The sequence below is a fragment of the Chelon labrosus genome (genome assembly GCF_963514085.1).
Source record: "Chelon labrosus genome assembly, chromosome: 17".
NCBI classification, from domain to species: Eukaryota; Metazoa; Chordata; class Actinopteri; order Mugiliformes; family Mugilidae; genus Chelon; species Chelon labrosus.
In genome coordinates, this window is record NC_140350.1 from 7,752,279 (window position 1) to 7,779,873 (window position 27,595).

Below are 27,595 nucleotides of genomic sequence, written 5' to 3' on the forward strand. Positions count from 1 at the left end.
ATTTTTAAATTACACTCAGTTATGATTTGAATGTCAACTTTCTGATTAATAAGGCCGTTTATAAACCTAAAATACAGTACCACAAATGAAGACCAGATGATGGGATTTGCAGTGCCAAATGCAGCAAACCCAAGGTGTGAGGAAGTATGTGTATGTGTCAAAGCCAGGTAGAGGTGTGGACTAGTTCCAGTCACAGGACGAGCTCACACCCGTCATACGGCAACATGAAAATGATTCAACACAAACACATTTTAAGCCGCCTGTAATGCTGTCGGACTTGCTTGTCGAAAAGCTTGGTAAAGATTCATACTCGTATTGGCACCGTTTTCGCATCATGTTTAATCGAGAGACGCTCCCAACTGAGTTCTTTGGGCTCCACCTTGTGGCTGCAATTCCAAACTCATTGGTCATAAGAATAGCAGAATACCTTGCTGGGTTGGTTATGCGATTGTCTCCATACTTAGGTCAGTTAATCCGTGGATAACTATGTGCACAGTCATCCGTTCCGAGACAAGACATAAGGTGTGTGTGTCTGTTGTATATCCTTAGCATGTACTGTACGCTAGTAAACACGTGTAAAGATTCTCAGTCATCCAGGTCATGGTCTCCACGAGGATCTGTTCACAGCCACATTCTCACCTGAAATTAGATGAAACTATCAGATTAACCTGGGTGGCGTCCTTTTTTGGAGACCATAACATATAGCCTGGCCTGTGTGATGTGGGGTCTTTACAAGATTGTGTTGTTGTTTGCAATAATGAAAAGATGGCAATGCCTTTTCATTCAAGTACTTCAATATAGCTTTTAGTCACAGATTCTGTGTGATGTTTGCGTGTAAACAACCTTGGAGTAGCCATTGTTTAACATTGTTTAAAGTTGGGGTGACTAACATGTTTTAGTTCAGGGGCCACATACAGCCCAATTTGATCAAAAGGGGACAGACCAGTAACATAATAGCATAATAACCTATAAATAACAGCAACTGTGGATTTTTCCATTTTTTAGTGCAAAGAAGAATAAATACATTATGAAAATGTTTACATTTAATTAACTATCCTTTTACAAAACCTTTTATAAACCTGAAAATTCTTTAGGAAAAAAGTGCACATTGCTGCCATCTGCTGTTTAGTTCTGGTGTTGTGTGGACAAAGTAGGAATAGCAGGTACTTTCATTGAAAAACTGCAGTTAAAGCCTTCTGTGTAATTTTCACACTTTGAAATTTATACCATGGGCCAGGTTAGATCCTCTGATGAGTTTGGCATTCCTGGTTTAAATTATCTCAACCAAGAGTTATTGTTGATTCATAGCGAAATAATCTAAATTTAAACAAAACATGTGGCATGATATTCCAACAAATCAGTTAAGACTGACACACGGAAAATCTGAGTATGCTTATAAAAGCCAGTTTAATTTTCATAAAAAATAAACCATGTAAAGGGTAACTGAACAAAAAAAAACTGAATTGAACTGAACAAAAAAACTCAAGGAATGGATATTCCTGCCACAAGGCCTCAACGATGAACAGAACTGTTGTAAATTCAGAAATAAATCAAATTTCAGGGCGAAAAACTGAATTCAAATGACATGCAATTAAAGGTGAGCAGAGGGAAAACTGAGGTAAACTCGACACGTTTTGATTCTGTCTTCAGTGTAAGTCAACGCTGAATTCAAATTTAGGTAAAATCCTGTTCCGAATGGACTCAAACCACAGAAGATCGACAACAAAAACTTCACAGAGTAAGAAAACAAAGCAGTCTTCATTACGAGGTGTCCATGGCAGCGGTTTCTGAAATATAAAGAAAGACACATCTTTCTTATTTCCAAATGTAATGTCAAATATGTACATTTTGTGTAGAAAAAATATGTATTTCACAGGATATTTTTTTCCTTAAATGGAGTGACCCCAACCATAGATCTTCTTCTCCTTTCTTTTCTGTGATACTACAGTGTAGTCATAACTATGTAGAGCACTTTTACTAAGTATGTTAGAACTGAACGTAACTAATAACTGGCAGATCACAGCAGGTTCTCCTGGGGAGACTACTTTGGCATTTCGATACTTGTGCTCGTGTGGACACAGCATCAGTCCAACACAGCAGAGGCTTTCTGCCACAACTAGAGACACTTGGAATGAACAGCAAACCTACGTGTTTCATTGAAGAGGAAGGAATCCTGATACTCCTTCATGTACTGAGATGATCTGGCCTCATCCAGGAACAGAGAGTAAACCCTTTTAATGTCCTCTACTTGAACTTCAGTTCCCTGAAGGAGCAGAACACAAAAAACACAAATGAAACCAGCACTGAAGGTTATCATCGTTATCAACTACAATATTACAACATTATTTAAAACACTTCTGTTGAACAGCTGCAGCAATCAACTCCTTAACTCTGAGCTTACCTTGCGTTTACGACACACCAGCCCTGCAGTGCTGATCAGCTGGATAGCGTAACGCAGCGACGTCTCCATGCCGATACGAGTCAGGACCGTGTGAGCCTCCTCGCTGAGCTCCACATCCTCCTCCTCACACCTGAAACATAAACACTGCATGTTCACTTCTCTTCCCTAATGCTGGAAAGACAGGAACAGAGTTTGCTGACAGATGATCAATGCGAATTCCCACCGGATCTTGAGGATCTGCCTCGTCTCTTTTTCAGTGTATGGGGAGGTGGCGATGATGAGCAGGCGATCCAGCAGGTCGATGGGGATGCCGTGAGGGCTCTTATAGTTTGTGCCGCGGATGCTGCCAAAAAAAGAATGAACATTGAGTTTTATAAATTACACCAACAATGTAAATGTGCAGAATTGTTGTTTAGATACTCCAGACTTTTCCTAGAATAGTATTTTAGACATGTGGAGAACGCATTCATATTCACAGCAACATTCAATAACAAGACTTTAAGAAATTAAAACCAGATGGGATAATGTGAATAAATCTGTGAAAGCCTGTTGTACCGAGTGATGCCTCTATTTGTTGCCATAATGAGAACTGGGGACAGGTCACTTTCTAGGGCACGGTTCAGGAAGGAAAAGCACTCCATGTCCAGCATGTGGACCTCGTCAATAAATAACACCTGGAATCACAGAATGGAAAACGAGTTAAGTACAATCACAGAGAAAAGAAGTACAAACACACACACCTGCACACAGTCAAACCTACCCCTGGAATGATCTCTGCCTTTCCTTCTTCCCTCCACTCACACACTTTAGCATTAATCTGCTCTCGGACTTCAGACTTGATCTCTCCGGTGTCTCCGGAGAAGAGGGCCAGGAAGCCTTGTGTGCGGCTGTTGATGACGTCGATCTCATGGAGGGACACTGTATGGACCACCTCCTTCCTCTTCTGCAGCTCTCCCTCCGGACACTGTACAAACTGGGTCTGTAAAATAGAAAATTATTCAGAAAATGTATTATGGTTGTATTAAGATATTATTTTCAAACAAGCTTTGGCCATTAGATTTTGTCAATGTGCTACAGACAAAGGTCACTGAGTGAAAGAGGTGAAGCTGAAAATCATATTTCTTTAGTGAAAAGGCCAATACCGTGGCCTTTTCACTGTGAAAATATGCTGCTGTTTGCTGCATACCTGAGCTCCCATGGCATCATAGTCTCTGGCTCTGGTGAAAGAACGTCCTAACTTGCTAATCTTTCCAGTAGCTTTGTCGATGGTAATAACATCTCTGAGAAAAACAAAAATAAAACTCAGATCAGATGCGGCTATCTGATCGGTCTGAACCACACGACACTGTAATGAGAGATAAAAGATCCTGGTATGTTACGATCAATGAAATGGAGATGAACTCACCCAGCTTGGACCTTCTCTTTACTGAGACTGTCAATCATCTTGTTGCCCAGGTCATATATTGTCTCCATCTCAGTAGTCTTCAGAGTCAGCTTTCCCACCTTTGCACCCTGCTCAAAGGTATAGAATTTTCAGTAAATGGCATGAATGTGTATGGATATTTTAGTGTTTATCCACTGCCATAGTTTCCTTATACATGTAGTTTCAGTAACAACAGAGTTCTAATACCAGTGATAATGTTCTCTGTGAAATATTCTCCAAAGCTGGCATTTAGCAAGACTGTAAGACACTGAATTAAGCAAGCAAGCAAGTAGCTTACCGTTCCAGTGGCCGGTCTGTCAATCTGGATTTCCACCACTTCTCCTTCAATTATTTCTGTCTCTTCTCTGTACATCAAAAACAAACAAAGTGAATAACAATTCAATTTAGACAAGCGAAATTGCATAACCCAATTACTGTCTTTGCTCACTCACTTGATCCTCACTCCAATGGCTTTTCTAAAAGCTTGGCTGAGTGCCTCTGTCTTGCTCATCTCCAGGGAGAAGATCTCACTGCCAGCCAGTGCTGTGAATGGTGTATCCGGGCCAAGAGACTGGGCTATCCCTGAGGAAAGAAACAAAGTCTCAGCTGAACCTATACTCAAATGGTCAAACTGGGAGCAAGAACCCGTGTCATAACAAAAACATAACTTATACCATTTACATAAACACTTTCCAGAGGAGAATGATATTCTGATATTATGATATCCTCCATCATAGCTCTTACCCATTGCAATGGCCGTCTTTCCTGTGCCAGGTTGGCCAGCGATCAGCACTGCCCTGCCAGCTATGTGGCCGTCTTTGATCATCTCTAAGATGACCCCTGCTGCTCGACGGGAGGCCAGCTGGCCAACCATCCCCTGAGACACCTGCAGGTGAACAAGAGCGGATACGTATAGTTGAGCCAAAATGAAATGCATAACGCACAGATATACTGAGCAGCTCAACACCAGAGTACTTTCCCCCTAAAAACCAACCATCTGCTTTATTAGCTGTCAAAATGGGACACATATCGAACTATCATGCACGAGAGGTTCATGATTGTTTTAACTGTGTGGTCACAAGAACAGTTCCAGGCAGACTTCATATTAGTAATGATATGTATATGATAAATATAATAATAATATATAATGTTATAATGTTGTGTCCCCAACATTTATCTTTGTAACCCCCGTTTATGTCTCTATATATACAATATGCATTTCATCAGATATTATTATATACTGTATAATATAATAGATTTTTAATTTAATTAGAGCTGTTGAAGTTAATACATTACTAACACGTTTATTGAAGTTTGGGAAATCAGGAAGAGGTCAAAGCAGCAGTGAGACAATTGAAAGTAAACGGAATCTGAAGTGTGGTCGTAGTAAATAAATGTACCTGCTGAGGGCAGTAATATGCCCTGCAGCATCAAAACTGCCAAAAATCCCAGGAAGAAGAACAACAAAAGCAGAGCTCAATAAAGAAACATGTCTTTTGAATGGCTAGTTTGGCTTCAAAGCTCACTGCTATTATTTATTACTAGTAAAATGTGAGTTAGTTAGTTTAAATGTACTTAAGGTTTACTAGCATAATGAACAAGCATTTCGTCAAACGTACAGAACCAGAGATGTTGGTCACGTCGCAGCGCTCTTGATTAAGCTTTTGTCATTAAACCATGAACAAGTATAATTATTATTATTTTGGGGCAAAGTCAAGAAAAATGTTTTAAGCTTTTCCTGATCAGATATGAGTGGTGTTTTGTATGTGCAGTTTTTTAACGTATCAAATACCACTGAAATAGCAGCTGTGACTCTGTCTCTATTCTTGTAAACAGAGACCAGGTCTTGTTAACCTAAATTAACTACCCGGGGGGGGGGGTTCTAAGATGCTTGCCGAGTGGCAGGACCTCTCTGTAAGGGCTCTGAATGCAGTAATTGGTCACTTTATTTACCTGGTAAAAGTCAAACAGTTAAAGACTATTAATTAAATAGGCATTACGTTACCTGTCTTGGTTCCAAAGCATCATCCAAACCAAGGCCACGAATGTGAGAATGTGCACCTAAAAACAAGATAAAAACAAGTTATTTTAGAAGGGAGAACAAATACCAGGTAGCACTTGCACAAATATTATGATCATCACGCTGCTGTCACACAGTAAACTGTCATAATGTGCATCAGTTAAAGGTCCCAGTATAAACCATAGACAGTCCTACCAATTCTCTCGATCCGTGTGATATCACGAACCTCCGGAACCTTTGTAGTCGCCATCTGTATAACATTAAAAGAAAACAGCATAAATATCTTTCAGATAAAAAGAATACCATGCAAAAGATAACCTAAAACATTTGTGACACTATTCCAACAAGGATTCAACCATTTATAATAAAGTTCTAATAACCAGCAATACACAAGAGGAAATGGTTCCTAAACTAAATATCACTGACAATACCAATAATAAGTTAATTATTTTACAATAACTTAAAAGAGTCCGTTTTTCCCAGGCCGTTGTCATAGTGACAACTGAAAGGCATGCCACAACACAAGTGTAGCACACCTATAACATTAGCTTAGTATTATTATAACAGCGTTGTATTCGCTATATTAAAATATTCTACATAAGCGACGATTAATCTCGAAGGTATATTTTAGTAAACTGGCTTACAGAAGCAACAAATCGTGCTTGTACTGATGAAGCAAGAATAGCGACTTTCCATGCTACCGCTAGCTAATGTTATGTTAGCGAACTAGCTAGCTCCATTCATGGCTTTCTGTCTTCACAAACTACTACTGCTACACCCCGACGAAGACGTGGTGCCAGAGTGAATAGCAAGATTTTAACTTGTAATACCTATGCTACAAAATGAGGGTGTGAACCCTAAGCCTTTATTAACATTTATTGTATTGAGTTTACACTCACCTATGGAGCCACACTTGGGAAGACGTGAGAATGCGGCGCTTCTTTCTGAACGTGCGCAGGGTAAATGTGTCCGAAGAGAAACATGTCCTGCTGCTTGGAGGTGGAAGGTTGCGGGTCGACTGCCCTCTACAGGCTCGGTGGTAAATAACTACCACTATGCAGGCGTGATATACACAATTACTTTATTTAAAAAGGTGTCAAATATTCAGGGACTGACATCAAGACATTTGTGCCATTTGAACGTTGGACTCGGTGTTTTTTTTCCCCCATAAACTATTGTGAAGACTGATTCTGATTGTGTCTTACTTAAAAGCACTTGTATTAAATACATATCACCTGAATGAAAAAACCGACAACGAAAAAAAAAAGAAAAAATCAGATAAGTTAAATAGCCTGTTATGCAACGTGGTCATTTCCAAACAAAGGTACAAGTATGGAGTGAATTTGTTTAAGGAGGTAGCCTGTTTGACATAGCCAATCACACAATGGAGGAACATGACCTGTAAATGTTTGCATTGAAACTAGGCCTGGACTCTCTGGGCAATGAACAAATTTTGCACAATTCCGCTGATTCCTCCACCTTTGTTTTTAAATCTCTGGTGCTCATTTCATCTCTCCAAAGTGACAATGAATATAAATTGATCCTGAAGAAAGCTTTGGCAAGCAACACTGCACACATTTCCCCACTAGAGGTAGCAAGGCTAATACATTAGTTTACAGGTTTAAGAATGTCAAGGAACGGCTTCCACCGACAGAGTTACAGGAAACTGCCTCTGTTGACTGCACACCAAACCAACAAAGAATGCGGCAGCAGTAGATTCTTTTTGAAGTCTTTGTCAACAGCATACTATGAGTGTAAAAATCAGAAAATACATAACAACGGTTCAGCAAATACACTATGACTTATCTGTAAGAGGCGGCAGATAAGAAACATACTAATTCAATCTGAATTTAAACGTGATAAGAACACCACAAATGCACATGGACTAAGATCCATGAGTTTATCATTTGTTTGCTATATTAACAAAAACAGTGCAATCACTTGTCCCTACTGTAAGAGACGCGAATCTTTCAGTTAGCCCACAGAGAAAGAGGAGAAAATGTTAAAATAATATCAAACTTCATCTGCTTATGATCAGACTCGAGCGCTGCACCATGAATAGGGGCTAATCTGGGATATTTTGAATTTGTGCGGAGACTTAATGTAAGAGTTTTGTGTATCAGTTTACTCGTTGGTTGTTTTGCCGTTTTTATTTTTGGAGTAATCCTAGGTGAAGACAAGTTTCTTTGGTGGGGGTAAACTTGTCAGGGCCTCGATCATGTGGTTGGGGTTTAATTATGTTCTGAGGCCGCCAGACCCTGTCACGTTCCAGAAGATACTTAGTTTTTGGTTTGGTTTAAGTTGCTTTGGTTGTAATGTGTTATATGTGTTTATTACATTAAAACACAATCAGAGCACAAAAATGAGGCAGGGCCAGCCTCTGCGGCTCAAGAGTGGCATCTCCTTCAAGTATTTTCCACCAGGACCTTTATTCACACCTTGACAAGTGTGGGCGACTAGGCTAATTAAGCCCCATGCTCAAAGAAAAGATAATTTCACTGCCACTGCAAGGCCAGTGTGGGTGCAGAGGGGCGTAACATAACTAAAGGACTCTGCAGGGGGGTTTCATATCCTTTCTCTATCCTCAAAGTCCTACCTTAAGGCTGAGGCTTAAGATTCCATAAGCTAAAGTCACTTCATTTCAACATCACAACAGGAGGACAGTGAAAGTTGCAGCCGATTAAATAATCTTTTTTGTCACTGTTGACGGTTGTGATGCTTTGAGGTGTATAATAACTGGACTTCTGCTTTACAGTAAACTGCCGCCAGTTTAGACTGGATGTAGTTTGAATATGATATAAGTATGAGGAAGCAGAACTTGTGCAGCCACTTTTTATAAAGAAAAAAACTGGTGTGTTGCAACACTAAAACTTTTCTGCTTGAATGAACAACTTTGGAGAAAGATCTTTAGAGTGCGACTGGATCGTACGTTTACTTAGTATACCACTAGAAGAGTCTCAAGCATAGGCTAATTCAGGAGCCTCTCAGTTTCGCCTCACCTGTTTCTTCTTCTCAAACGTGTACAAAGCTGCTGTTCACACACAAAGCTCTCTCCATTTTCGGAAGTTGATACAGTTTACTTTTATTGTTTTATTACTGCGGTTTGTGACCTTAAAAAATGAATACTGTCTTTAAATGTAACAACAATTAAATCATGTTTGGCAGAATAAATGAAAGAACGAATGAATGAATTTATATTTTAGTGCAGGAATGTAGTGCATGCCGAGAAAGAGATAAGTCTTTATCAAAGATTAGAGTAACATGAATCAACAGTATTACAGTTTATGTTTGGTAATAAATGTTTATTGATAAAAATATATGCATCATAACCTGTATAAATCATCACCTCAATCAAGCACCACAGTCGTTATTTTCAAATGATAATATCACATTATATAATTTTACATTTCACAAATGTGGATTTGCAGGATATTTATACTGATCTAAAACAGTTCACCTGATCACACATAATATAAAGTGTAAAAAACCATCATCTCTAGTCGTGTAAAGAATCATGTCATTGCAGGGTGGTAATGTTTTTGTTAAATCACTGCTGTCTGTACACTGATCACTGGACACTGATCAAACAACACAATCACATCTGGATAATGGTGATGCCTGAGTCGTACCACACCCAGAAGCCTGGGTAGACGGCTTCACTAAAAGAGGCCTTGAAGCGGTGGATGAGAGACATGGTGTCCCCTACAGCGTAGAAGGAGAGAGTACCCCCGGCATGGTCAAGGAACACCCCGATGCGGGAGGAGTATGGCGCGCTGACGTCTATCTGGTCCTTGTTGTGGCGGGCTGAGTAGCTGGAATCAGAGCAGAAGAGGCTCCACGACTTGCGGTTGTAGCCGATGCGGCAGCTGTCGCCATAGCCTACCCTCTTGATGCCTTTGTAGGTGACTCCGAGGGCAGCCCCCTCCCCGCTCCAGTCGACCTCCCAGTAGAAGGGGCCGCCAGAGAGGGGCTCTTTACACAGGACCTGGGGCAGGGAGTCGAACCTGGCGGGGCTGTCGGGGTAGGACTGGGGGTCTCTCTTGAGGACAGCTTTCCGGTTGCCGCGAGATAGGTAGAGTTGTCTGTAGGCTGTGTTTGGTTCCAGAGTGAGCTGGCAAGCATCTGGGAAGGGACAGAGCACAAATTGAACATTTACTCGAGAGTAAGCAGTTAACTTAAATTACCTGCCCTGAATGTAAATGAGGAAACCCAAGAAAGCCTCTATTTCACAGCAGCTAAAGCACCCCTCACCCCTGCACCACAAACTGCAAGGTCCAAGAGGTTAGCAGAATATAATTAACATTTCTAATTCTGTTAGATGTTTAACTAACATCTGCAATAACATGATTTGAAGTAAAACTGGGAGACCCTCTGGTGGTTAGATATCACCTGACTGTTGTGTGCCTCCACCTCTGCAGGTCACAGTTGGTGGGAGACCCGGTGGCCTCGGCCTGATCTGCCCGGCCTATGATCTGGAATGCCAGAGTTATCAACACTGTTTGTGAGTTTGACCACAAACAGAAGTCCACCTAATTAAGACCGTCTTGAGGGTGAGACCCATAATTTCACCCAAGCTTTAGATTCTGAGCCACCAAAATTAGATACATGTTAAAAGAAAAATGGCCCCTCATTAAGGAAGATATACTTATATATTAGAAAGAAGCATTCAATTGCCATTTTTTAATTTCTGACTGGCTCATGAATGCATTGCAAAGAAGGACACAGTTAAATTAAGTGAATATCCCAGAGGTGTGTAAAACTTTACAGCGAGTCCCAGTCTCTGTCAACACTTTTGGACATGCAGTAGTGACTAAATAAGGTTTTGCGGCGAGCCACAGGGCCTGACAGAGAACCTCATCAGCATCTAATTTGCCTCCTGCTCTGAGGTGAGCAGAGAGAGCAGCGAACTGTGTCGTTTGCAGGTAACAGTACAGAGAATCCGAAACTCACATCTCATGAAATCATCCCTGTGCTGGGGTTCGTGGACCGGAACAGATTTGTACATGGGAGCTTCGTCACCTGTAGGAGTAAATATGAGAAAATGAAAATAGTCAACGTTGTATATCAATCTGTGATTTTGACAAGACTGAAAAAGAACGTAGATCTAATGTCAGAAGCGTTGATGTTAACCAAATTCCGCAGCCTGGTCTGGGCACTCAAAGATCATACAACTTAGCTCATTTCTAACACACATGAGTGTGCTAATGTAAACTCACTGGTAGGTTTACATACTTAATCAAAGTAAAGCTTTAGCCATGTGGCAACTGAGTGACCTCGGGATACCCTCTAATGAAAATCGCAGCCAAACATCAAACAAGCTTGCGCAAAGCCTTGTCGAGTGCAAAGGAAATTGTAAATCTCTCTGACTTTTCCCGGTCAAGTTCTGCTAAACAGTCAGACGGAGTCAACATTATTTCAAAGTAAATACTCCTCACTAATGCTCATGCTACCCATATTGCTTTGTTGTTTGCATCAGCAGTTGGCTTTCCTGAAAGGCTGACTCACTTTTTATTGAGCGTTTCTTTTTGGAGTCATCCAGCTCACAGAAGGTCATTTTGTTAACTGCAAAAGAAAAAAACAAAACACAAATTATGACGTGTCCTTAGAATGTAGAGGAGGATCAGAACAGTACTTCCGTATCTCCCCATGTGTTAAAGAATGAGACTATGGTGGGGGTTCACTCACCTGTCTTGGCTACCTTCACCAGTTCCTCGTTGCTGAACTCATTCAGGTGCTGTTTCATCTCCGACACAGCCTTAGTCACAGGGCCAAAGGTGAAGTAGGGGTTGACGGTTACTGTAGGCAGCTCCTCAGCCTCGGTCTGGGCTATCAGCATTTGGTAACTCTGATGGTGAAACACAGCAACACTGTTTACAAAACTGATTGCAGCATTTTATCAGTGTCATATCGTTTGATTAATTTACACCTCCTTTGTGTGCAGCTGCTGTCAGTTACCTGGATGAAGTGGATGTGGTCTTCAGTGCGGGACAGCTGAGTGATCTCGGTGTCTCTCCTCTTCAGGTCAGCGATCTCGTGGCTGAGGCGCTCCATGTGGCCCTCGGCGTTGTTCAGCGCCGCCCTCTTGTTGGTGGATATCAGCTTGGCCATCTCCTGCTGCATCCTCTCAATGGAGCGCATCATGTCGCCAAACATCTTCTCGCATTCCTGCAGCGTTCTCTGGGCCGAGGTCTGCACAAGAGACGTGGAGGTATGTCATTAATCAGCTGAGTGTCGCGCTGGTTTCAGTAGCCCTCTGAGAGGAGCTGTCAGTACTTCTACAAGAAGGAATGCTGTCAGCGTTGGTAGCTGATTCAACTTTCCATTCAGTTTCTAGTGGTAAATCGAGTCTTATCTGCTTGATGGATGATGGGGGCACAAACCTTGAGTGAGTCCACTGCTTGTTTTAGTTCCTCCATCTGCTTGAGGCGGTCATGAATCTTCTCCTGGATCTCAGCCTGGGTGGCGCCCAGTCGTTGCTATGAGTTAAACAGCAAACATTGTCGATTATTATTAAGACAAAACAAATCCACAAATTAACAAGTGAAATTTACCATCTTAGTGGGAATTTTTAAAACTTGAATCTTGGGCTTTTTTAGTACATGGCACAGCTCAGAGTTGAAGCTTCTTGTTCATGTGCCTTTATTATCTTCTCTCTACATCATAAATTTATGGGGTTGTTTGATCTATTGTTGGCTGCTGTTTCAAGCTTTTACTGCCACTATGTCAGTAAACCATTATACGTGCTTAACAGCTTTACCCATAAAAAGACAAACATACGTATGTGTTCATGTATCTTTAACAACTTGCCATGTTGAATAAAGCACATTTTGACAAAACTGTTCCGGTGCTAATCCAGTGGCAGTATGACACACCTGTGTTGCAGAGTGTAACCTACCTGTTCTTCAGCTCTCTCCTGCTCGGCCGACACCATGTCGTGACCTTTGTGCTCTTTCACCGTACACAGCACGCAGATACACATCTGATCAGTGCGACAGAATAGCTCCAGACCCTTCTGATGCTGCGGGCAGATCTGCCTGTCCAGGTGGCCGATTTCATCCACCAGCTTGTGCCTTTTAAACGTGTTGGACTCATAGTGAGGCTTGAGGTGGTTCTCACAGTAGGAGGCCAGACACATCAGGCAGGTCTTGACGGCTTTCTGCTTCTTGCCGACGCAGATGTCACAGCCCACATCTTGGGGTCCTGCAAAGTTGTAATCCGGTGAAGGAGGTGGAGGTGGAAAGGAGTCTGTATTGCGGTGCGAGGAGGAGTGCCGGTGGCTGGCCATTCTTCTCGGAGTGGGCCTCTTGTTGTAAGAGACCCTGCACTGCGGGCAGAGGTACGAGCCACTGGGGTCAGTGTGGTCCCAATAGGTCTTCAGGCAAACAGAGCAGAATTCGTGGCCACACGGGATGGACACAGGGTCCCTGAGATCTTCCTTACACAGGTGGCAGCTGTCGTCATCAGACATGGAGACCTGGGTGTTGTTCCCTTTAATGTTGAGGAGCTGACTGTGACCTGTGTCAGCACAGTGGCAAAATGACTGAACAGGTAGTACGAGCGCAAGTTATAGAGAGTAAACAGGGCGGGAGCCTAAACTGGTTAAGCCGAAACCAGTCAAATAAGGGCGGGGATAATAAAGGACACAGTGAATGCTTCCATCTGTTACAGAATGTGTAGAGAATGAATGAAATGTGTGATGTAAAGACACGAGTTTTGGCATCGAGTGCTGACGGCAAAAATATTGTTTCATTTTTATTTAGTTTTGACTCTATATGTATAAAAAAAACTAGATACTGTTGGTGTCTAGGTTTTGAACAGGAAATAGGTGCAGACAGAGCATGGACAGCAATATTTCGAATATTTTACTAGCATTTGCATTTTACAAACAGATTAGCAAAGGAGAATATTAAAGAAGTGCGTGGAAAAAAAGCACAGTGGAAACCACAGGTGTGTTACACTCCACACTCGAATGCGTCGTAATTGCTGAGTGTTAGAGACTGCTTGGAGACAGACTGTTCCCTTTGTATTTGCGATGATACCCGCGCAAGTCACAGCACAATCTGACCTCTCCCTTAAGAGATTAATTTCTGCACTGTGACTAATATTAATAAGAATAATACAGCTCATATTCCGTATTAACTCTATTATATAATCAGTCTGATGAGTCTGGTGCACACAGTGATTCCATTTCGAGAGACATGGTGCCAAATGAACCCTTTTGTTTATCATGGCTGAAATCAGTCAGTTTTCTTCTTGAGCCAGTGAGATGTTGACCTTCACCTTACCTGTGACCAGTTAATCATTAACTCATTGTACTTTGCATTACAGCTGATTTCCTTTAACAGGATGCCCACAGTTTCTGTGACTCAACACTAGGACTCTTTTCTTTTAGTAGAATAAGATCAGCGGTGAAACAAATACGTTCACTTTTGGACCGCGGTGCATTTACAAGAATGTTTCCTTTCCTGAGCTAAAACCCTTCCTCTGTACATTTTATCTTACAGTGAACACACCTCCTGGCCAAGATGGAGTTTCAGGGCTGTTGAAACGGAGATAGGAATGCAACTACACTTGATAGCCCAGATAACAGGAGGGCCGAGAAAGCCTGCTTAAAAGATTCCATTGTGTTAGAGCCAGCAGGGCCTGACCAGAGTGCCAGGCATTATAGGGTCTGTTGTCTGTCAACAACAGTAACTACAGCTGACATGCAAGACTAAATGTAGCATCTTATTCGACCGAAGATTCCTCCGACCAGGGTCTTACGCTTCTTCACTGCATGTAATGCAAAGTTATCGTGACTGAGACTCAGTTGCAAGATGATGAAGATTAAAGAAGAAAATATATATATTTTATAACAGATAAGAAAATAAAATGAAATCAGTGTTTACAAAAAACAGTACTGAAATTTTAATTGTTAATTTACAAAAAGTTCAAATTGCTCCTTTTATTTCAAATTATTATTTTGACCTCCAACGGACCTTGCCCCCATGGCTGGAGGCAATACTACACATCTGCAAGGAAGGTTTACATTTTAATTTAAATGATGCCAAATGAGCTAAATACTAATATTAAATCATCTTATTATTTTCCATTACAGTGACAAATATGACAAAAACATCCCTTTCAGTGTTTTGGAGTTTCAGTTGACTTTTATGCTTATGTCATACCGAAACATTTACAAGGTAAAAACAAGTCCTTCTAAACTAACATTGAAGTTGGTCTGGATTCAACAACAACATCCTAAAACATGTGAAGTATCGCAGTGAGTTTCGCCTTCTTTACAGCCTCTTCTTTTCGTCTGTCCTTTGTTCTACACGCACAATTGTCCCATAAATCCTTGTATTTAGCCAGGAGGTGGACTTTGTTTCCATAAAACAAAAATATAGATTTTCTTTATTGCAAAACCCATTGGCCTGCTTTTAACATTAACCTTGGTGTCCGTACCACCAGATGCAACATATTTCACATCAGCTTCTGCGCATGCTTTAACCTTTCAAGCCTAATAATCTGTTTGACAGAATTATGAGAGCAAACGAGATCAAACAGACAACGGTCAGACTTACATGTGACCGACCTTCTATCAGTTTAGGAGGGCGTGTCCCTAAACACAAACATGGTTCCCTGCACTTTTTTTTCAGCAACAAATGCAATTGCAATTGCTGTACATTGCGCCATAGTCCAGCTGTAAGTTAAAATGAATGTCAACCAACCTCGTTACTTTATATTTTATATCAGTTCTGCATATTTCTATTTAAACATTTGGGACCAGCATGTTGGGATTAGTTCAAGTTTTAAGTCATGCAAGTCTCACTAACATTTAGTGCAGAGATGGTTTCTGGTGTTGTGCAGCTTTTGTTTATTCACATGTGGCCTGTGCCCATTTCAGCACTCCTGAACTTTGTATATCTGTACAAATGTGTCTTCTGTGCTCCCGTAGCATTTTTAAATACCGTGTCTTACTGTTTTTATTACTCGCACTCAGTGAAGTGGGCCCTTGTTTCCTCTGATTAAACAGCCATTTGTGCTCTCCCGCCGGCGGCATGAAAAAAGCACACTCACTGCGCCTTAATGAAGGTTGACCCTTCACCTTGAACTTGAACTGGGCCCTAGATGACTGTGGCGTTTCTGTGCGCTTCGCGGTAGAAAAACCAGACTCACAACAACCTCGCCACTCTTTATCGAGGCATGTTATTGAAGCGTGTCCTGAACAATAACACGCTTCATGCTCAAAGAAACTGATGCATTTGAACAAATGCGGGCTGTTCAGTTGTCTGTTGCACTTGTAAAAATCTAAACCAGATTCAAAGTTTTGTCTCTTGGCAGTGGTGCTCTCCACTGGCAGGCAGTTAATCTGTAAGCACAGAGCGCTCCCTTTACTCTGGAGGAAGGAAGGAAAAACTTGCTTATCAGAAACCTGACCAAATATGGAGAGGTGAAACTACCTAGTGTATGAAGTAATGCTAAGATATGAATTAAAGGTGGAGCCAAATCACTTCTTATAACCTTGAATTTAGTTTAACAATTCCAGATCAGCAGAATACATTGCTATATACTATATATACATAAATACAATGAATTTATTTTTAACTGGATTCTTTTCATTTGAAAAATGAGCAGCGAACTGAAAACATACTGTGAATAGGGCATGAGTTTTGGTAGAAACTACTAGATTCAGCCTATTTGAAATGCTAATTAGAGACTATGACGTCAGCAGACACTTCATGCTGCACACCCTGACTGGTTTTAAATAACAGCACATAAGAACCTATGAGAGGGACAATTTATGGTGTGAAAAAAAAGCAACAGAACATGAATGTATCATGCACACAAATACCTAAAACATCTATTGCATTACACCTGGACATGGCAGGAATGTTCTGCTTGTGTGCGCGCACGCATGCATGAGGATTTCCGTTTGCTGTCTCCAGAACTATGTTCTTCCTGTTGCACAAACAGATACTATCCACATACCTACAGTTACAAATTGACTTGTAATGGTGAGCAGACCGGTCAGACTAGTCACAGAGCAAATACTACAACTCTGAACAAGCTGCTCTGACAAAGCACCTGCAGCAAGTCAAACATTTTTGTTTCGTGATGAAAAAATAAAGCAAGGACGTTTGAAATTGCTCCAAAACTGTGCTCCGAATGTCTCTGTGTTTGTTTATTGGGTGGTCCCTTGAATTCCTACAGTACCTTAGGCTGAATTTATGTTTGTCGGACTATAACCGGTTTGAGACAATGGCGATTCTGTCTGACAACAATAGGTGGAAATACAGCTGCCGAGGAGTGTGTGCGCAATTCATGCACAGATGAGCCACATGAGAAATTTAGGAGAAGAGGAAACTACAGGGAAAATGGAAATATTTTCTTGGGCGTTAAGTGTCACTGCTTTTGTTTTTTTTACATTTCATTCATTCTCTTTCTTTCCCTCTGTTCTCTCTCCTCTCCTGTCTGCCTGCCTACTCACCCTCTCCCTCTCCCTCTCCCTCCTCGCTCAACCTGCTTATCTGAACTGGGCAGGGCTCGATATACTCACAGCACAGGGGGAGGGCCTTGTCTGCTTTCAATCAATAACCTCTGGAATTCAGAAATACAAGTAGGTCCTGTCTCTGGCAGGCTGTACCACACTCTTGAGGGCGGGCTCCAAAGAACACTCGACGGAATCTCTGTCTGCTCGTAGCTTTCTCTGTGTCTCCTTCCACAGGTCTGACTGTGTTCTGAGTCCATCACAATGGCTGATCACACCTCTCCGGATTACTTCAGCTGCTCCCTGTGTCAGAACCTTCTGAGGGACCCTGTGGCTATCCCCTGTGGCCACAGTTACTGTATGGACTGCATCAGTGGCTACTGGAATGAGGCCGACTACACAGGAATTTACATTTGTCCCCAATGTAAGATCACGTTCACCCAGAGGCCTGTGCTGCGGCCCAACGCCACTCTGAGCATGGTAGCTGAGAAGATCAAGAAGAGTGGTCTGAACCTCAACCTCAACACCTCCCAGGGGAACATGTACGCCGGACCAAGTGACGTCCCCTGTGATTTCTGTATTGGGAAGAAACTAAAGGCTGTGAAGTCCTGTCTGAACTGTCTGGCGTCCTACTGCGAGAAGCATCTGAAGCCACACTATGAATCGGCCACATTCAAAAGGCACAAGCTGGTGGACGAGTTGGGAAACCTGGACAGGAAGATCTGCCCGCAGCACCAGAAGTCCCTGGAGCTCTTCTGTCGAACAGATCAGATGTGTATTTGCGCTATCTGTACTGTCAGTGAACACAGGGGCCATGACATTGTCTCTGCTGAGGCAGAGAGGAGTGAGAAACAGGTAAGAAGCTTTCCTCTCTCAGTCGATGCCTCATGTTAACACGCTAACCATTTAAAAGCAGTAGGTACAGGAAGCAGGCACATGGGAGAAACCGTGAGCTGTGACTGTTCTTTGGTGCGTGACTGTTACGTAGTCTTCAGAATAACTTGACTTAAAACAAACAAGGTGTTTTTTTTCCACAACTGATGTCTCCACACTACGACTAGTGTCTGTACTTTGACCCATTTCACCGACGCTATCAGCTGCCCTGGCAAGCGTTCACCGCCGCCAAAACAAATCCAGCCCTCTGATTAGCTGTGCGCCGGATAGGGGCGTGTCTTATAGTTATCACCCCGAAAGCTGCTTTCCAGAGAATGTGGTGATCCAGCTGTGGGATAAATACACAGAAACTTCAGACTTCCCTTCGCTGCATTGTTTCCCACCTGTGGGAGTGGGTTTGCAATGATACTGGAATGTGAGGGAGGGAAGACATTCAACACTGCAGTGTAATCACAGTTGTAACCACAGAGATGCACATTCAAATGAATCATCAGTTATGTTTCCTGTAAAACTATGTAGAACAGATAAGAATGTCAGCAGACTCTGTATTTACTACTGGTAGTTGGAAGTTTCAGTTGATGTAATAAAGGTGTGTTTTTATGGCTGAGAGGAATATGAGCCAATAGATATTTAAGACATGATGAAGTAATATTTTATCCTCCTGCTGTCTTTACAACACGGGTAGTCTGGTTCCTCACATCCAAAGATTTACAACCTGAGTCTCACACATCTCACTCCATCTCCCGCTCTCTCCCTATCCCCTCCCCCTCTCACACTGATTCCCCCCTCCCTAGATTCTCCGCATTCCTCAAGCTTATCTTGAAGAATGGGTTGGTGGGCTTGAGTAAAAGCTGAATTAGAAGCCCTCTTGTTCTGCATGTCGGTGCCGTGCGCACCTTGAAACATCTCTTTAAAAGTCACACAGCGGTATATTCGCATTCCTGACATGGACAGAATTCCTCTACAGATTTTTTATCCCCCCCCCCCCTCCTCACTGGGAGATAAAAGCAGGCTGTATTAAGAAGATTCTTTGAGTGGGGTTTATTAGGCATTCCGAAGGGCTTCCCAGATATTCCTTGATGGGAAAGAATGTTTGGGCTGATCCAACAAATATGAGGCTTTATATTTTGTATAATAAAAGAGCAAAGCATTCAGCTGCATGAATTAATGAAACCTTTGTGGTCAGTGATTTTAATACTGCATAATAAATGTAATATGCAAGCGATCAGAACAGGGGTGTGTGTTTAGAATGTGAAATAAATGGCCTTGTCATACTTCTTTATTCTGCAGAAACTCTTGGGAGTCTCCCAAGCTGAGATTAAACAAAAACGCCAGGAAAGGGTGAAGGAGCTGGAGGAACTCAAGACTGCAGTGGATTCACTAAAAGTAAGGTCTTTGTGGTGATAATACTTAGTTTCATTCTACTAACCATCTGATCTTCACACCAAACAAAGACCTCCGAGATTCAGTCTCTTCTGTGAAGCACTGACAATCTGGGTGTTCTGTCCAGAACTCGGCCCAAAGAGCCATGGTGGAGAGCCAGAAGATGTTTGAGGACATGATACGCTCCATCGAGAGGATGAGGTCGGAGGTGAGCAAGCTGATCGGCATTAACGAGAAGGCCGCCTTCAACCAGGCCGAGGCTTTGGTCGAGCGACTGGAGCAAGAGATAGACGAGCTGCAGAAAAAGGAGTCCGGCCTCAAGCAGCTGTACAGCACTGAGGACCACATCCACTTTTTGCAGGTAACATGCAACTTCACAGCACTTCACTGTGTGTGGTTAAATGATCTTAAGGTCGGCTGGTGGCACCACTAAACTCACAAGCTGCTGCAGTATCACAGTAATCCTGTAAATGTTAGGTGTTATTTCCAGAAGCTTGTAAATTATTGTAATTTGGGTCAAATACTAGCAAATATCACCAAAAATACATGTCCTTTGTTGCTGGTTAATTGAGTCAGTTAGTAAGAATTTAATGTCAGCTAAACCGAGGATGACTCAAATTTCACATGTTAAAGTAAATTTGGTTAACACATCGAACAAACAATCCTCCTCCTCACCACACCCGCTTTCCTTTTCCCGTCAGAACTTCAACTACCTCTGCACCCCCACCGATGACGGCTTCATACCCAGGGTGACGGTCAACCCCGACTTCTCTTTCGGGGCGGTCAGGAAAGCCGTGGCTGAGATTAAGGACCGTCTGGAGGAGTTTGGCAGAGAAGAGCTGCTCAAGATCTCTAAGTCAGGTCTGACCTTTGCGGAAGAGACACGATACCGGTACAAGAACAAAAAGCTCAGTTTGCTAAATGGGAATGTGGTCTTTCATTCGCAGTGAACGAGGTCCCAGTCTACACCACGGAGATTCGAACATTGGATAGAAGGAGCAGAGGTGAGGGCTGTCTGTGTCAATATAAGACTGTACGAGGTTAATTATTATTTAGGTCGCTAATGCAGTCAACGTCTATTGTTGGAGAAAAACCACAAGGCAGTTGCATCACTGCTCAGTTTAAAACACTGAAGTAGCCACATCAGAGAAAGAATGAAAGGCATTTGCGTGGGCTTGAGAGGTTCACCTTGACCTAACACAGTGTTACTTGCAGGAAAAGAGACGGTGGACAACACTCCTCCTCCAGAGCCACGGACCAGAGCTGATTTTGTCAAATGTGAGTAACTGGTGTATTTACTTGAAACAGCTCTCTGCAATGCAGCCGTGGAAAGTAACTCATTAACTCAAGTACTGCTTTACTAGAACACTTCCATTTTATGCTACATACATTCCACCTAACTATAATGTAAAGGGGAAGTTTAGTATCAGTTTAAGACTTATTTGACAACATTAAAATGATGACTGCACATTATTACATCGGTAATGTGAATTGTTGTAAATTGAAATTGTCCATTCTTCATAATAAATACTTTTACTTAAGCTGCTCAGGTAAACTTTATAATCAATATATTATAAAGTACACTATTACTGACAAATTTTACTTAAGTTCTGCCTAGTCCTTCTTCCACTACTGCTGCAATTTAAATCTGACCCTATTCAAAACACTGTAAAGATTGTTAATTCATCTCCTCCAGACTTCTGCCAGCTGAAATTGGATCATTCCACAGCCTACAAAGAGCTGTACATCTCCGAAAGCAGCAGGAAAGTCATCCGCACCAGAGACTTGCAGCCCTACGGAGACAACCCAGAGAGGTTTGACAGCTTTGCCCAGGTCCTGTGCCGAGAGGCCTTGTCCGGGGGCCGCTTCTACTGGGAGATTGAGTGGAACGGGGAGTTCTCCATCGGCGTGGCCTATAAGAGCATCAGCCGAAAGGGCAAAGGCTCGCTGTGTCTGCTGGGCTACAACGACAAATCGTGGAGCCTCCTCTGCTCTGACTCAGGTTACTCCGCCTGGCACAACCGGGTGGACAAGCCCGTCAGCGGCCCGCACTCCCCCAAGATAGGCGTGTACCTGGATCACACGGCAGGCGTGCTGGCATTCTACAGCATAGGCAACACCATGACCCTCCTGCACAGGTTTGAGACCACGTTTGTAGAGCCCCTCTACCCGGGCTTCGGAGTCGGAACCTCGGTCAAGATCTGCAACGTCAAGTGAACCCAGATATTTGAGCATTTAGAAATATTTTTTTTCAGAGTAAACAGTTATATATATTTTGGCAACAATTTCAAAACTGTACCAAACCACATGAATGAAGAGATTTTTTTCCTTTAAAGAAAATGTAGCTTTAAAAAGTGTATATACTTTTGTTTTAACTATAGACATCACATACTGTATTATGTTTTGCACTGTGATGTCAAATCACATTTTCCTGACACATTATTGAAATATATAATTACAGCTTAATCACACAAGTACAACATAAAGAGAAGTGTTATCCCTTTCAGTATCTGATGATATCTGATGAACAATATTATAATATGTCAGCATGCAATAAATAAAACCAATATACATTTTTTCAAGTATACCCAAAATGTTTGCTAGTGTAGTGACGATGTAATTTTGAAATAGCGTCACTTGGGCAATATATTTCCATAATTATTTTAAATGTACTCATTTCATTTTGACATGTTTTAATATTGTCCGTTGTATCAGTTGCTGAGAGTCCTTACAGTTATTTCTTTCTTCACATGAACTAACCCTTATTTAATTTTGTGTATGTTTACTTAGATAATGGATGACTAGAGTATAATTCCTATCCAGAAGGCTTGTTTTGTAAGAAAAATAATAAAAATCATTGTTAGTTCTTAATAACGAACTAAATACATGAACAGAGTTTTGTCTTTTTAAACTATGGCTTAGGTTAACTGCATGAACGACTATTTCAGGTCAGTATGTCACCAAACAGGGGAAGTGGACAGGGATAGAATTTGAATGATTTACAACACAGTTTTAACAACTGTCTGCAAAATGTTTCACCCCTGTTCACACCTTGAGTAAGTGAGAATCTGGTTGAGTATCATGTGAGTTTCAAGTGGACACCGCCCACAAATGGTCCGATTAAAAACCCAACTCCTCACCAGTCCTTAAGAACTGATTTACATGGATCAGTGGCGAAACATCTTCAAGAATCACTACTCTAAGTCCAGTTGCTTTGTTTCAGATTGTTTTCTGGATATACCACATCCTGGAAGACTCAGAAGCTTCATGGGCAAATGTATCAGTGCTTTAGAAACTGAACTCCAAACAGTGCATCCAGAAAGTATTCACAGCGCTTCATTTTTTCCACATTTTGTTATGCTACAGCCTTATCCCAAAATGGATTAAACTTATTTTTTTCCCAAAAAAATTCTACACACAACACCCCATAATGACAACATGAAAATTTTCTTTTTGAACTAAGAAATCACATGTATTCATAGCCTTTGCCATGAAGCTCAAAATTAAGCTGAGGTGCATCCTGTTTCCACTGATCATCCTTTAGATGATTCAACAACTTCGTTAGAGTCCAGCTGCGGTAAATTCAGATGATTGGACATGATTTGGAAAGGCACACACCTGTCTATATCAGGTCCCACAGTTGACAGTGCATGTCAGAGCACGAACCAAGCTTGAAGTCAGAGGGATTGTCTGTAGACCTCCGAGACAAGATTGCCTTGAGGCACAAATCTGGGGAAGGGTACAGAAAGATTTCTGCTACTTTAAAGCTCCCAATGAACACATTGGCATCCATCACCTGTAAATGGAAGAAATTTGGAAAAACCAGGACTCTTCCTAGACCTGGCCGGCCATCTAAACTGAGTGATCAGGGGAGAAGGACCCTAGTCAGGGAGGTGACAAAGAACCTGATGATCACTCTGCCAGAGCTCCAGCATTACTCTGTGGAGAGAGGAGCCCCAGTGACCTCAAACTGGGGAGACGGTTCATCTTTCAGCAGGACAACGACCTTAAGCACACAGCCAAGATATCAAGGGAGTGGCTTCAGGACAACTCTCTGGATCTCTCTGAAAAGCCCAGCCAGAGCACAGACTTCTGATTGAACGTCTCTGGAGAGATCTGAAAATGGCTGTGCACTGATGCTTCCCATCTAACTTGAAGGAGCTTGAGAGGTGCTGCAAAGAGGAATGGGCAAAACTGCCCAGAGATAGGTGTGCCAAGCTTGTGGCATCATATTTAAAAAGACTTGAGGCTCTAATTGCTGCCAAAGGTGCATCAACAAGTACTGAGCAAAGAATGTGAATACAAATGTACGTGATGCCTCATATTTAATAAATCTGCAAATAACTCAAAATTTTCACACTGTCATTTTGGGGTTTTGAGTATAGAATTTTAAGGAAAAAAGGAATTTAATCAATTTTGGAATAAAGCTGTAACATAACAAAATGTGGAAAAAGTGAAGTGCTTGAATACTTTCCGGATGCACTGTACAGTATGCGAACCATAGCATTTGTGATCCCGTGTATGTGTGAATGACTAAACCCTCTGCTCGGAAACAAATTGCAGCATTCACAGAGCAACATTAACAATTGTTAATCTCGTTAATACTAAGAACTAAGGTAAGGTTAACATTTTTTGTAAAACATCATAAACTGCGGTAAAAAACAACACATTTCTACATACGGATTACTCAAACATCAGTGGATTTTCACACAAGTCCAAAAAAGTAGGCTAGGAGAACCCCAAATAAAACAGAATTAGTTTTACTTTTACAACTTATGCATATTATACATATCTGTGAGGTGCAAAACTATGTGAATGCTTGTCTTTAGTATGTAGTGTGACCCACTTCTCGCCATCTTGTCCTTCAGGTCCTTCCACATTTCTACTGGATCCAGATCCAGCTCACGGACAGATGTCCTGACAGTTTCTTTCAGAATTTGCTGCATGTGGTATTCAAATCGTCTAATAAGTATTTAACTGGAGACTTTCAAATACGTTGATTGTAAAAATAAAATGATTTAAACCTGAGAGTAACATATAATCCAACATCACAAGAACAGTATGTAAAGAAAGCAATGAGACAAAAAACTAGAGCAGTTGTTTTTTAACAATACACACATTTATTAGATCCCAAATTTTTACAGGAAGTTGAGCATACAACGCTCAAAGGAAAATAAATGGATGACAGTCCAAAATTTATACATCATAGCCGACTATGCCTCCTTTGCCAATGCACTCGCCGATGTAGAACCACATCAGCACTTCAGTGGCCACCAGTCCATTCCTCACAGCGTCCTGTGAGGAAGCCAAAAGAATTGGATTTGCTTATGGAGCAATGCATTAGATTAGCCAGCCTCCACTGATAATCTTATTTTATCGATTTAATCCCAATTTTACTTCAAACAGCACAAACTGAGAAATAAAAACTGATAACTCTATTTTGGCATTCAACGATTAGATATTTACTTTGCCTGGTTTTTAAATTTAAAAACATTTTTCTGTGCTGATGCAGATGTATGTAAATGACACTAATGAATAACTCAGTGATTAACCAGTGATTAATACATTATAGCACTTTGTGTATACTCATTAGTGTTATTCAGTTAATATAATTATTCAAACTAAAATGTTTTGAGATTTGGTCCTCCAGTACAATCCATAATTCTCACTGGCTGTAAAATAAAGCTGTTCACTGTGAGGTCTCTGAGCAACAAAGATATTTCAGTTCAATTCACAGTGTTATCGCTTTGATGATGAAAGCACTGTCAAAGCAAATACTCATTACTTACATCTTAGTATCCAATGTTTTGGTGTACTTTTGATAAATCAACACATTGGAGGACATTTACAATTGAATTACAATTACATTTTTTATGGTCAACTAAATGTAAACTGGTTAATAGTTTGGGAGTCAAACCCAACACAATGTTCTGTGTGTTTAATATTCTAATAGAAAGTCTTCACTTGTTATTATTCTGAATGTTGCAAAAACTAAATGATGGTAGACACAACATCAGGAATATCTGTATGGGAAAAGCCGAAAGGAAACGAAGAAGTAGTAGTAGTGATGTCTGTATGGCAACAACACACTTACCCTCACGGTGGTTTGAGCCATACGTCCTGACTGGAAAGCCTTGAGGAGGTTTGTGGCCCCCTCGATGGCCTTGGGGATCTCGGCAGGAGTAGGGGGCACGAGTTCAATACGAGCGTAGTGCCAAAAGGATGCTAACCGAGGTTTGGAGTAGGTGACAGCGGCTGAGAAAGAAAAAACATACGTCGCTGTCAATAATCCCCTCTGAGGCTAGTTTCCTTTGCAGCGGCTTCATTGTTTATTCTCTACATGCTAGCTGTTAGCATTAGCCGCATAGCTTATGTCCATGGTGTGTAAACAATGCGAACATCCGTGCTAACTAGCAACAACACACATTCGTCAAACAAATGAAAACAGCACTCATGTGAATGTAGCGTCCTCTGCACCAGACAGCATCAGCTAATGTTATCGTGTACTTCATTCATTGATAGCTAGGTCACAGTTTCACTGACAGCTTCGGCCTTTGCAGGTCTTGTCAATGAACATGATATGTCGCCATAGTCCTCACTGTTAGCTACTTGTTATTATTACTAAAAAACATAACACACACAACGTACCGCCTATCATGGTAGGTACTTTAGCCACCAGTTTCTGCACTGCTGCCATGTTGAAGGGTTTATCGAAGCTAAGTATTCCCCGTTTCTGTTAGCCGACTGAATGTCACCTCCAGTCGAAAGACCTCGGTTTACAGCTGACCACTCCACTGCCTGAACACAAACGGACCACTACTTCTTCTTTGAGGCTTTAACGGTAGCTGACGTCCTTCACGTCTCAATGCTGCCATCCTGTGGAGTCAGGTCGCTCCTACAGTGTCTGATTTTCCCACTTGTCCTGTCCTCCTGTCACCTCAGAAAACTGTCCAAACCTGTGCCTAATGCTTTTAGCCAAAATGAGTAGGTAGTTCCAAAAAAAATAAAAAAATGTAAAGGGAACATATCAACGTAACATAAAACATATTAACGCAAGCAGAACCACATGAAAGCATGGTGCGTACTTTCCTCTAAAGCTGCTATGGCTGCCGGTGACAGGCTTTTGCGAAAACAAGCCCCTCTGCACCTTATGCGCACCTGCACCCAGAGGGCTCTACAACTGACTGGGTGTGTGGAATCTTGTGCTGCTGCATTTGTAGTGCCTGTGAAGGCCTTACAGTTAAGCCCCGAGACACTGCCCCTATTGTATTTTAAGCGTGGTTTTGATGCATTTGTGAGCCCTGATTTGTAAGAGAGAGCATTTTTGACGAAACAGCTAAGAGCAATAGAACAAGATGGGTTATACAATCCTTTGGTACAAAAGTAAGAAGAGGATCTGGGCAAAAACTTTATTGTTGAGTTTAATGTTCAGGGTGAGTCCAGCGTAACAATGACTGGAGTTTACCAGTGACTTGTTAATGAAGAATAAAGGGTTAATGTGTCCAGATGGAAATGTGACAATGTGACATCTTCCACTCCTCTCCACCCTTTTCTTCTCTCTCTTTTCTGTCCCTACCTCAAGCAGATGGGTTACTCCCAATGAGCTGGCTTCTGCTCAAGGTGTTGTCACATTAAAAGGAAGACTCCTTGCAAAGAGCTTGCTCTGTGGGGATCAGGCCCTCAGTTATGTGAAGCATCTTGAGACATTTCGTATTGTAATTGTTCATATCATATGAATCTCACATGAAATTGAGTAAACCGACACAGTTTCCCATCCACGGCAACCAGAAGAGACGTCATGTGGAGTTTAAGTATCTTCACAGGAAAATGTGTGGTTTGATGTCATCCATGTCCTAGTAGAAGATATTATCAGTTCATATTTTATTATAAATTAATAGACCCCTCAAAGTAAACACTGAACAAGCTCAAGTCTAAAATGTTCCTTAGATGAAATGCCTTTCAACTATACCACATCTGCAAGGGTACGAATTCTGTACTTGTTTA

The 27,595-nt window shown here is 41.7% G+C and overlaps 4 protein-coding genes across 6 annotated transcripts; 1 reads left to right on the plus strand and 3 right to left on the minus strand.

Annotated features, from left to right (window-relative positions):
• Positions 1–1,382: 1,382 nt before the first annotated feature.
• Positions 1,383–7,117, minus strand: ruvbl2 (RuvB-like AAA ATPase 2). Of its 3 annotated transcripts, none has more exons than XM_084564039.1 (14): positions 6,744–7,117; positions 6,040–6,094; positions 5,830–5,885; positions 4,569–4,710; positions 4,277–4,406; positions 4,123–4,189; positions 3,807–3,913; positions 3,588–3,681; positions 3,162–3,380; positions 2,957–3,075; positions 2,625–2,744; positions 2,402–2,531; positions 2,149–2,263; positions 1,383–1,787 (listed from the first exon to the last, which is right to left on the minus strand). In XM_084564039.1, the coding sequence occupies exons 2-14, from the start codon at positions 6,092–6,094 to the stop codon at positions 1,762–1,764; spliced, it is 1,380 nt and encodes a 459-aa protein (XP_084420165.1). In that variant the 5' UTR covers positions 6,744–7,117; the 3' UTR covers positions 1,383–1,761. The 3 variants fall into 3 exon arrangements, with proteins under 3 accessions (XP_084420165.1, XP_084420166.1, XP_084420164.1); XM_084564040.1 differs by having other exon boundaries at positions 6,489–7,117; XM_084564038.1 differs by having other exon boundaries at positions 6,040–7,117.
• A 1,792-nt stretch (positions 7,118–8,909) lies between these two features.
• Positions 8,910–13,633, minus strand: ftr83 (finTRIM family, member 83). The gene is made up of 7 exons (XM_084564166.1): positions 12,740–13,633; positions 12,225–12,320; positions 11,800–12,033; positions 11,530–11,689; positions 11,350–11,406; positions 10,795–10,863; positions 8,910–9,966 (listed from the first exon to the last, which is right to left on the minus strand). Exons 1-7 carry the CDS (start codon positions 13,310–13,312, stop codon positions 9,440–9,442), a joined length of 1,716 nt encoding a protein of 571 aa, XP_084420292.1. The 5' UTR covers positions 13,313–13,633; the 3' UTR covers positions 8,910–9,439.
• Positions 13,634–17,331: 3,698 nt separating this feature from the next.
• Positions 17,332–22,472, plus strand: ftr82 (finTRIM family, member 82). The gene is made up of 7 exons (XM_084564532.1): positions 17,332–18,169; positions 19,499–19,594; positions 19,719–19,952; positions 20,293–20,452; positions 20,539–20,595; positions 20,807–20,869; positions 21,288–22,472. The coding sequence occupies exons 1-7, from the start codon at positions 17,579–17,581 to the stop codon at positions 21,806–21,808; spliced, it is 1,722 nt and encodes a 573-aa protein (XP_084420658.1). The 5' UTR covers positions 17,332–17,578; the 3' UTR covers positions 21,809–22,472.
• A 2,216-nt stretch (positions 22,473–24,688) lies between these two features.
• atp5l (ATP synthase, H+ transporting, mitochondrial F0 complex, subunit g) lies at positions 24,689–26,537 on the minus strand. Its single transcript, XM_084564925.1, has 3 exons — positions 26,240–26,537; positions 25,686–25,846; positions 24,689–24,886 (listed from the first exon to the last, which is right to left on the minus strand). The coding sequence occupies exons 1-3, from the start codon at positions 26,286–26,288 to the stop codon at positions 24,788–24,790; spliced, it is 309 nt and encodes a 102-aa protein (XP_084421051.1). The 5' UTR covers positions 26,289–26,537; the 3' UTR covers positions 24,689–24,787.
• Positions 26,538–27,595: the final 1,058 nt, after the last annotated feature.

Excerpts from the sequence above, each read along its gene's own strand:
- ruvbl2 (XM_084564038.1), bottom strand. The coding sequence starts at position 6,121 with ATGCTGTTTTCTTTTAATGTTATACAGATGGCGACTACAAAGGTTCCG. Across the intron at positions 4,190-4,276 it reads GCCATTGGAGTGAGGATCAA|AGAAGAGACAGAAATAATTG; the intron begins GTGAGTGAGCAA and ends TTTGATGTACAG. Across the intron at positions 2,264-2,401 it reads TGGTGTGTCGTAAACGCAAG|GGAACTGAAGTTCAAGTAGA; the intron begins GTAAGCTCAGAG and ends CTGCTCCTTCAG.
- ftr83 (XM_084564166.1), bottom strand. The coding sequence starts at position 13,312 with ATGTCTGATGACGACAGCTGCCACCTGTGTAAGGAAGATCTCAGGGAC. Across the intron at positions 12,034-12,224 it reads AAGCAGTGGACTCACTCAAG|ACCTCGGCCCAGAGAACGCT; the intron begins GTTTGTGCCCCC and ends TCTCTTGTGCAG. Across the intron at positions 10,864-11,349 it reads AAAGAAACGCTCAATAAAAA|GTGACGAAGCTCCCATGTAC; the intron begins GTGAGTCAGCCT and ends TTACTCCTACAG.
- ftr82 (XM_084564532.1), top strand. The coding sequence starts at position 17,579 with ATGGCTGATCACACCTCTCCGGATTACTTCAGCTGCTCCCTGTGTCAG. Across the intron at positions 19,953-20,292 it reads ACCACATCCACTTTTTGCAG|AACTTCAACTACCTCTGCAC; the intron begins GTAACATGCAAC and ends TTTTCCCGTCAG. Across the intron at positions 20,453-20,538 it reads GCTCAAGATCTCTAAGTCAG|TGAACGAGGTCCCAGTCTAC; the intron begins GTCTGACCTTTG and ends TTTCATTCGCAG.
- atp5l (XM_084564925.1), bottom strand. The coding sequence starts at position 26,288 with ATGGCAGCAGTGCAGAAACTGGTGGCTAAAGTACCTACCATGATAGGC. Across the intron at positions 25,847-26,239 it reads AGTACCTACCATGATAGGCG|CCGCTGTCACCTACTCCAAA; the intron begins GTACGTTGTGTG and ends TTTCTTTCTCAG. Across the intron at positions 24,887-25,685 it reads TGGCTCAAACCACCGTGAGG|GACGCTGTGAGGAATGGACT; the intron begins GTAAGTGTGTTG and ends GCTTCCTCACAG.